This window comes from Oncorhynchus keta, chromosome 14, assembly GCF_023373465.1.
Source record: "Oncorhynchus keta strain PuntledgeMale-10-30-2019 chromosome 14, Oket_V2, whole genome shotgun sequence".
Classification (NCBI taxonomy): Eukaryota; Metazoa; Chordata; class Actinopteri; order Salmoniformes; family Salmonidae; genus Oncorhynchus; species Oncorhynchus keta.
This window is the reverse complement of record NC_068434.1, coordinates 70933581-70943067: the sequence shown is the minus strand read 5'-3', so window position 1 is coordinate 70943067 and position 9487 is coordinate 70933581. Positions and strand designations below refer to the sequence as shown.

Genomic DNA, 9487 nt, shown 5'->3' with positions numbered 1-9487 from the left:
ATCATCCACAATCTTAGCTCCTCACAGCCTGTTCTATCCAGACTCCACCCATGCTGCCCAAGGAGTGCCTCAACCTCCAGGGGACTGAGATCCAGTATTTTTATCCAGCATCTAGGTCACCTCCACATGAGACTGTCATGCAGTGGAGTCCAAGTTCAACAAGGCTCTGCTTTATCCTATTTTTCTAGAAGAAAGACCCCTAGTCATTGTACTGCAATACACTGTTCCGGTTTCCACTAAAAACAACCTCAGAAACCCTGAACACAGTGTAGCAAAACAAGATGGTGTATAATATTATTCATGTTTAATATCCCAAAACAAGTCAGAAAAAGCTAATTAAAAAGTAGGCTTGAACATGTTTATTATAAGAAATTAAGGGCTATTCGTCATCAGTTTATGAGACACTTTATTTCACCCATTCAACTTAGTGGTCTGGAGGTTTTTATCAACAGGAGGCCATGAGTTGGTCAGAGGGCTAAGGGAGGTGGGGCTAACAGTTAGCAAAGACAGTGAGAGCAGGGAGGGGTATAGGAGGGAGGGTTATACAGTACAGTGTACATGAGGCAGATAATAACCCTGCTACACATAGACAAAGCTCTTGTCAGCTGGGTTTATACAAGCTTGGCTCTTCTTCCAAGGTGTTCACCGGGCCTGGCTCTCTGACTCTTCCTCATCGTCTTCATACATCTCTCCCTCCTCCTCGGTTGTAGCGTCCTGGTACTGCTGGTACTCTGACACCAGGTCGTTCATGTTGCTCTCTGCCTCGGTGAACTCCATCTCGTCCATGCCCTCTCCGGTGTACCAGTGCAGGAACGCCTTGCGGCGAAACATGGCGGTGAACTGCTCAGAGATGCGTTTGAATAGCTCCTGGATGGCCGTGTTGTTCCCGATGAAGGTGGCGGACATCTTGAGACCGCGGGGCGGGATGTTACAGACGGCCACTTTGACGTTGTTGGGGATCCATTCGACGAAGTAGCTGCTGTTCTTACTCTGGATGGCCAACATCTGTTCGTCCACCTCCTTCATGGACATCTGACCTCGGAACACCATGGCCACGGTCAGGTAGCGTCCGTGACGCGGGTCGCAAGCGGCCATCATGTTCTTGGCGTCAAACAACTGCTGGGTGAGCTCAGGCACAGACAGTGCATTGTAGCACGCACTGCCACGCGCCGTGAGGGGGGCGAAGCCAGGCATGAAGAAGTGCAGACGGGGGAAGGGCACCATGTTGACAGCCAGTTTGCGGAGGTCAGCATTGAGCTGGCCGGGGAAGCGGAAGGAGGTAGTAACACCGCTCATGGTGGCCGACACCAGGTGGTTGAGGTCTCCGTAGGTGGGCGTCGGGAGCTTGAGCGTGCGGAAGCAGATGTCATAAAGCGCCTCGTTGTCAATGCAGTAGGTTTCGTCTGTGTTCTCCAGCAGCTGATGGATGGACAGGGTGGCATTGTAGGGCTCCACCACTGTGTCTGATACTTTAGGGGAGGGCACCACACTGAAGGTGTTCATGATGCGGTCAGGGTACTCTTCCCGGATCTTGCTGATGAGCAGGGTCCCCATGCCAGAGCCTGTGCCCCCTCCGAGGGAGTGGGTGAGCTGGAAGCCCTGAAGACAGTCACAGTTCTCACATTCCTTTCTGACTACGTCCAGTACTGAGTCCACCAGCTCTGCTCCCTCTGTGTAGTGGCCCTTGGCCCAGTTGTTACCAGCTCCACTCTGACCTATAGGGCAACAACACACTTCAAGATAGAGCTTCAGCAGTTATCAACATTGCATTTGTACAGGAGCTACACATGTACATAATGTTTTAATGACATTTGGGAGCATTTAATGTAAGTAAATAAAAGCAAATGTCTTTAATGGAAATATTACATCAAACTATTTATGTTGTTAGTTATATTGACAGAAGAGACTGTAAATGGAAGATTGTGGTAAGGCCGTAACAGCCACTCCACTAATGCTATCACTGAGCACTGTGGCCATATTTAACCCACGTTTGACAGACAGATACTGACCGAAGATGAAGTTGTCTGGTCTGAAGAGTTGTCCGTAGGTCCCAGAGCGAACACTGTCCATAGTTCCTGGCTCCAGGTCTACTAGGATGGCCCTGGGGACGTACTTAGAGGCTGGGGAGAGACAGCAGATGATGTTACCTGCAACGCCCTAATAAATACTACTGTATATCACAGTCAAGTTCAGTACAATAGGATTAAAGTGGATATTCTCAAGTCTAGGTCATTACAAGTATTGAGCAACCGGGCTTTTAGTGTTGTGTTGTTTCTGGGCTTGTGTAGATGTGTATTTAGTTCCAGTATCAGACTCACATGAGGCCTCATTGTAGTAGACACTGATCCTCTCCAGCTGCAGTGGGGAGTCGCCCTCATAGTTCCCTGTAGGGCTGATGCCATGTTCATCACTGATTACCTCCCAGAACTGCAGAACACAAAGACACAAACATTACCAGTAAAACATAGTGCTATACAAGCAAAGTGGATGGAAACTTCTCAGCAGATTTATAGTCGGGACCATATTGAACTATCACTGGGGTACTTGGAGGTGAATTAATGGGGGGCTCTAGTAAAAATGTGGTCCTTCTGTAGCTCAGTTGGTAGAGCATGGCACTTGTAACGCCAGGGTAGTGGGTTCGATTCCCGGGACCACCCATACGTAGAATGTATGCACACATGACTGTAAGTCGCTTTGGATAAAAGCGTCTGCTAAATGGCATATATTATTATTATTATAAAAACTGTGGGCCAATGTAAGTTGGGATAGTGGGCATCTAGGCTTTGTCTGCCATCCGTCCTGGGTTCTACTCCATGACCCCATTTAAGCCAACAGTTAGTCCAGCTGTCTCCACCCTCCCCCAGGGCCACAAGAATCATACTGAGGTAGAGGCCCTCTCAGAGGGGACAGACTCCATCTGGAGAGGCTCTCTCTGCTTCAACACACACATATACATACATAAATATGCCTCCACACACGTACAGAAAGTGTGTTGCTAGGTTAAAAGACAAGAGGACACTGCCTAATGTAGTCCCCTTGATCACTTCAAATATGTATACTGTCACTGAGTATATAGCCCAGTGTGTGTGTGTTTATCTGACAGAGAGACAAACAAAGGGAGACAGACAGAGACCCATGAAAGTCTAAAATAGAACACAGACAGACCCCCGCAGGCCCACACAGTAATCACTATCAAGGGCAAACACAGGACACGTACTTGGAAGGAGGATGCCAAATGGCCATATCAAATCATAGATTAGATGCTGTCAATTTTACTGTGCTAATCTCAGTTTCTCATTACTATGCAATAGAAGGTCCTTATCTGCAAAGTGCTGTTCTCCTTTAAGCAAAAAAACACCATCTGGGCATTCACTAAAAGCAGACAAACACCAACACGATACTGTGCACAATAACAATGGTCACTCAAAAGCCCCATGTCAATCCCATATTGGTATCAGTGTGTTAATCCCATATCTGTGTCACTCAACAGCCAGCCAGATGGAGTGACATTAATCCCATATGGTGTCAGTGTGTTGACAAAAATGACCTTTCCTCTATCCGGCTGTCTAGACTGCTGTGACCAAGGGCACCACACCCAGTATGAAGACTATTTTAGGTCTGAGTTCCGACAATGGTGTCCCTCTTCCTCTCCCCAGGTGAAGTACTCCCTCCCTCTACTCTGCAGAAGATACTCCATAGTTCTCTAATTATCTATCCTGTCCCAAACAGATGTCCCCTGCCATCTAAATCAGTAATTAGGAGTTCCTCTTGTTCCTTAATTATGGCTCTGTAACTTAATCTGGCAATGTTTCTTCTAGGGGACAAACAAAGAAACAGACAATAAATCCAAAAGGGAGAGACAGAGAGATTAAAGGGAAACCGCTAGACAGCGATAGAGAAATACAGAGTTAGATGACTAAAGACCATGTAGGGAATTTCTGCTCTCTCATTCTCAGTTACGATCGCTACACTGGCAAAAGTGTAGATTTCTTCCGTTGTTATCTGACTTCATCGTGTACTGCATTAGCAATGGCAGATGTGTGGTGCTAGTAGACAAGACTGCCATATCATAGTTGAGCATCAAAATGAGGTCACCATTGCAGTATATCAGATGACAAAAAGTCCCACTCCCAACACATTCTCTCCCCCTCCCCATCTCTCTGGGTTTCTCTTTGTTGGGAGTAACCTGAGCATTATGAACAAGTCATTTTCCCAACAACTGCCCCATTAGAGAAACGGTGGTCAGAATCAGCAAAAGAGCTGAGTCACTAGTGAAATACTCCAGAGGGGAGTGAAGAAAAGTGGACACATGACACATTCACTAGTTCAGCTGTGGTCAAACAAGTATGTTTCAGCTGATGCTGTAGTTGTAGATTTGGTTCTGGGTAATGATGATTATGGTGATGAGGCTGATTATGATGAGGAGGTTACGTAGCTGTCCAAAATCACTAGAGGCACCTGGGGCTCAGGAAAGGCTGCCTTACATGTTATGAATAATAAATGTGCTCATCAGGTTGACGAGACAGTATCATTAGCCCCCCTATGTCTTTCACTCTGAAATTATTTTCATTTATGGTCCACCATGTTGAACAAATCCAGGATAAATCGTCACCAGCTCCAGTAGAGACTCACAGATCATAGTGAACTAATGTAGGCTATTCCCAGATGGTCAAAACAGAACAAAAGAGAAGAAGAACTGTAGACCGGTTTAGTTTTAGATGGTCACATACAACATCCAAAACAGAGCAACAACAAAATAAGAAACTGTCAACTGTAGGTTAAAAAACAGCCTCACAGTCACGGACCATAAAAAATGCATTACAGTTTAGACAGAAACGCTTTCAGCATTTAGGCAATACCCTTCCTGAAGACTCACTGTCTCATAGACCATCAAACCTGAAAGCAACCCAAACCACTAGTCAGTGTGATTGTAGGCTATCTGCAGTGGTAATTTAGGACCAGTTATCATAATTTGATCCTCCGTTAACAAAACTTGGATTAACTGATCCATTCAGTTTGCTGCGAAGTCAAACATGTCATATATGTCTATCTATATAGGCGATCAACTACCACATCTACTGGGGGCTGGCATGCTGCTTAGAGAAAGAGAGCTATACTTGTCATTGTGACAGTGGCCTGTAAACTGTGCTCGGCCCTCAGTGGAGTGTTTGCGCAGCGGGACCAGCCCCAACAGTCCGAGCCTTTGTCTGGCCCCCCTGCAGTCCACCCGAGGGCGTGGTGGTTTTCAACAGTGTCTCACCACGCCTTTCTGTGCATCAACACTCGCAGTTTACCAAAGATGGTGGATCTCTGGCCGTTTACCATTAAAACAAATGGTCACAGTTCCGGTCTGGTTAAGGTGTGGGCTCTCCCATAGGCACCAATGCGACAGCATCTGGGTCACGTCTGTTTACTCTATTGACTGTGTATGACCCAGAAAAAAGGAGCGAGTGAAATGCCTCATTTCCTTTCCCGTCTCTGAGTTTAGTTCCATCTACCCGAACTACGCATCTATTGCAATCTGCGACACAGGCGGGGATCCCAAACTATTCAACTAACCTAACGTTACTGAGTAAACCCGCTGCCCCACAACTTCGGTATAACTACATATATACGAATGCATTACATTTAAAAAAAAGATTATCACAATGCTTTAAAATGGCACAACGGCACTTGCGTAAAAATATTATAACGGTTAAACTAGTCAGCTGTTGGGAAGATTATTTTGTTTATACCTTGGCTCCGATCTGGTTGCCACACTGGCCGGCTTGAAGGTGAACGATTTCCCTCATCCTGTCCTCTGTGTGTTATGTTCGTCTTCTTGTGGATGTGGGCGAGTTGACTGTTGTGGGCGAGTCGGAGAGAGCGCTGATCCCAGTCGCACACGGAAGCAAAGGGATTGGTATGTGCTGAGTAGAGGTTTTATCTTGCGCAGGTCTGCTGTGTGGCGAAACGGGTAGTATGATACACCAATTGCTGACGTCATCTATGTCCTGGAGAGAGACGGTCGCTGACCAATGGCAGACACCTGCGACAGAGCATCCCAGTGTGTGAGTCAGGGAAAAACTAACGGGACGCGGCTGACTTGCAAACTTGCAAACCGATATTTAATTTTCGAATTGGTTAACATTTGGTGAAGGTTAAGGTAAGGGTCAGTAATAGATTTTGGCTAGTCGTGGCTGTCAAAGGGATGCTGGTCAGAAACACACATGTACACACACACACACCACCACCACCACTACAAACACGACCACCAAGATTTGAAAAATCCCAGAGTCATGGTGGAAGCAACAACACAGCTTAGTTAGATGTCAGGGTGATGAGAGAGGAGAGAAAATTATCTTAAACACTGAACAGTGTGACTGATTCTTGCTCTGTGTGCACATAGTCTTGTGGCATGGTGCATTTTTTCTATAGACTAGGAGATCACTCACACCTGCATATCCTTAATGACAGAGATGAACAATTTCTTACAGAAAAATATATATTTTCCCAAAGTCAGTCCCTTAACTGTAATCTCAGAAACATTAAGATTCAGTATCGGTAGATTCAGGGAGGAAGAAGAGTGGAGCACAGTGAACACTGATGACCAAAACCTTGCTGTGGCCCTTATTAGCATGAACACTGCAATCATTATACAGTGAATAGTCTGGTCCAAGGATGTTTTATCTATGCCTCAACTCTCTGCAGTCTCTGCCCGCTGAGATATGTATTGATTGCTGAGTCAGGTAGCAGTTGTGGTTAAGTGCTCTGAGGAAGACTCCAGTGGCGCTCCTCATGGACAGATGGTCTGCCTATGAAGCAGGTCCTGTTTGTGTACTTATTTGTTTGTGTGCACGTGTGTGTATGAGACATCTACAGTACATGCATACAGTACATGCATACAGTACATCTCACACTGTAAGTTGTGTCTGTTCCAGTAGCCGTGTGTTCTGATTTCCAGAAACACGATTGTGACGGGCCATTCGTCTCTTTGGACGTCTGGGCCTGCTTTGTCTTCACACAGAGCCTGTGGAGAGGATGACAAGCCAACAGCCGTGAAACCAACAGCTGAGGAACCTCTGCTCTTGAGCACAGAGACCAGTATGAGGCAGCCACCACAGCCCCCTCCTCTCTGCCCCCTCAGTGTCTGCCAACCACTGCTGCTTAGCAACTAGATCTACACAATGTGAGCGAGCCTCTGTCGCTAATCAGCCACACAGTGTGGGATAGCTGTTGATTTCCTGTTCGTCTGCTAATACAGCTGAGCTAACTGCTTTAGCAGAGGGGTGTTCACCTGTTAGAACATCAATAAACCATAGTGTCCCTCTAAAGATCACACTAACACCAATGATTACATTACTGACCACACTGCCATAGACAAGGGAGTGGAAAACTAGATCAGAGGGATTATGTATGGAATCCGACTGGGTTTGAGAGCTGAAAGTTGAATCATGGACTATGTTACTGTTCTTTAATCCCAAAAGTATCCACATCCTGTGGGTCTCCAAGACCACGTCTGTGGAACACTGGCCCATGCACTGACAATTCTGGGGGTAATGAGAAAAACTGAGGCTAAATGTTTTGCCAGCACTGGTCAAGAGTTGCTTGTCCACCCCTCCCACGTCTCAAAGCCAATATGGCCATCTAGTGGTCAAAGACTGCCAGAGCCTCTCTAACATGTTTGATATAAAGGGGCCCAATAGTGGCACAGAGTGTGGTGCAGCTGATCAAATTGATGCTACTGTCATATAACCCTCCTTCAAAATGATTAAATCATGCATCTCATAACTTATCTATCCTTCTCTGACTCTGCATCATGCCAGTAAGGTTAGAGAGGAGGATTGCCATGATGAGTCACACAGCACCAGTGGACTTGATGACGGGGTTATCTGGTCAACAGTTATAAAATGGCAGTTCACATCATGAAGCACTGTTGATGAGACAGTATCCATATTTGAAAGGCCTTAAGTGAGTTTAAGACTCACTTAATGTTTGGTTGATTCTGAGGACCTCTCTTATTCATGACAAAACCACTATTGAGATGTATTTTGAATGTCCGGTAGGAAATAAATTGTAAACCAATACGTCTGAAATAACCTGTCACCTCAGAAAGGGATTGAATGTGGAGTTTTCGAAACCCACACAAACACAATTAAACTGGGCACTTGGTATGACCCCATACCTAACATTCTGTCTCCCTAAGAGTTTCAAACTGTCCTTTATCTAACATCTCTTTAAAAATGAGCATACCAGCTAATTTCAGCATTTCCCAGTAATGTCTCACTTTCAAATGAACCTGTTGCTGACGAGAATACTGTAGTTAGATTTTTATGGAAGCTTCCATGCACAGAACTCAAACAAGTACTTGTGCTATTTTTTTGATTGGGGTCGTATCATACAGTTTACAGTTTCATACTTACGTACGGTACAGTTGATTGTATAGACCATTGTTGAAAATATAACCTATACAGGGTTAGGCAGAAGACATCAACAGGCAAGTAAGAATGTTGGTTACCTAATTTGATTCCAGTGTAACTAGGAGACATTGGGCTCAGACCAGACTTTCTTGGGGAAAACACGTACAGTATGGAGCCGTACAATGGAGCCTGTACAATCAGGTCATTGTCAGGATTTCAAGCTCTCATTTGGATGCCAGCCACTAAATGATTACTGCACCCATCTCACCCCAACCTCAGTCATCCATCCATAACCCCTACATGTCTAATCGCCTCTATCGATGTTCTCTGATTGGATGTGGTGACCTCAGAGGCAAGGCAGGGTGACTGTGTGCATGCAGAGACACCCGTACATAAGGGGTGTGTTCCAGATACACATTTTCTGAGCAGTTTTCTGCGTAGACCCTTCCATCATTTTTACATGGTTCCTGAGATGTTGCACTTCTACTGTCATTGTACTGATTTATCTGCACAGACCTGCATAGAATCCCTGTACTTGGAGTGCACCCAAGGTCAAAAGGGGCATGTAGCACAGTTGGTAGAGCATGGCGCTTTGTAATGCCAGGGTAGTGGGTTCGATTCCCGGGACCACCCATACGTAGAATGTATGCACACATGACTGTAAGTCGCTTTGGATAAAAGCAAATGGCATATATTATTATTATATTATGACTGAGGTTACACTATGTCCACATTGACTTCATCATGTACTACACTAAAACCGAAACTATTATAAAGCACTATGATGAATTTGAGTTTGAAGAGGAAATATTCTTCATTTATAGGACTCATTTGTCAGGAAGGGGTTTAAGCTTCCTCCATAGGTTGCAACAATGAGGGCAAGAATGTTGGTTCTTCAAGCCAAAGCAGTGGAAGATGTGAACAGAGCGGCTTTGTGTAGCAGAGCTAATGGAGAAGACACCAGTTGAGCGTCAGCCCCCCCATTGCTTCAGTGAAGTGACAAGAATTCCTATTTGATGCCTAATAAAGGGCCCCCGCAAAAAAAAAATTGATATGAAAGCCCTCTGTTATTACAGTGCATTCCAGGC

General features: G+C 45.4%; 1 protein-coding gene across 1 annotated transcript; it reads right to left on the bottom strand.

The window, feature by feature from the left end:
• Positions 1-344: 344 nt before the first annotated feature.
• Positions 345-5962, bottom strand: LOC118393932 (tubulin beta-3 chain). The gene is made up of 4 exons (XM_052462317.1): positions 5736-5962; positions 2319-2427; positions 2010-2120; positions 345-1715 (listed from the first exon to the last, which is right to left on the bottom strand). Exons 1-4 carry the CDS (start codon positions 5790-5792, stop codon positions 643-645), a joined length of 1350 nt encoding a protein of 449 aa, XP_052318277.1. The 5' UTR covers positions 5793-5962; the 3' UTR covers positions 345-642.
• Between the last annotated feature and the right edge of the window lie 3525 nt (positions 5963-9487).

Excerpts from the sequence above, each read along its gene's own strand:
- LOC118393932 (XM_052462317.1), bottom strand. The coding sequence starts at position 5,792 with ATGAGGGAAATCGTTCACCTTCAAGCCGGCCAGTGTGGCAACCAGATC. Across the intron at positions 2,428-5,735 it reads GCAACCAGATCGGAGCCAAG|TTCTGGGAGGTAATCAGTGA; the intron begins GTATAAACAAAA and ends TGTGTTCTGCAG. Across the intron at positions 1,716-2,009 it reads ACCAGACAACTTCATCTTCG|GTCAGAGTGGAGCTGGTAAC; the intron begins GTCAGTATCTGT and ends GTTGCCCTATAG.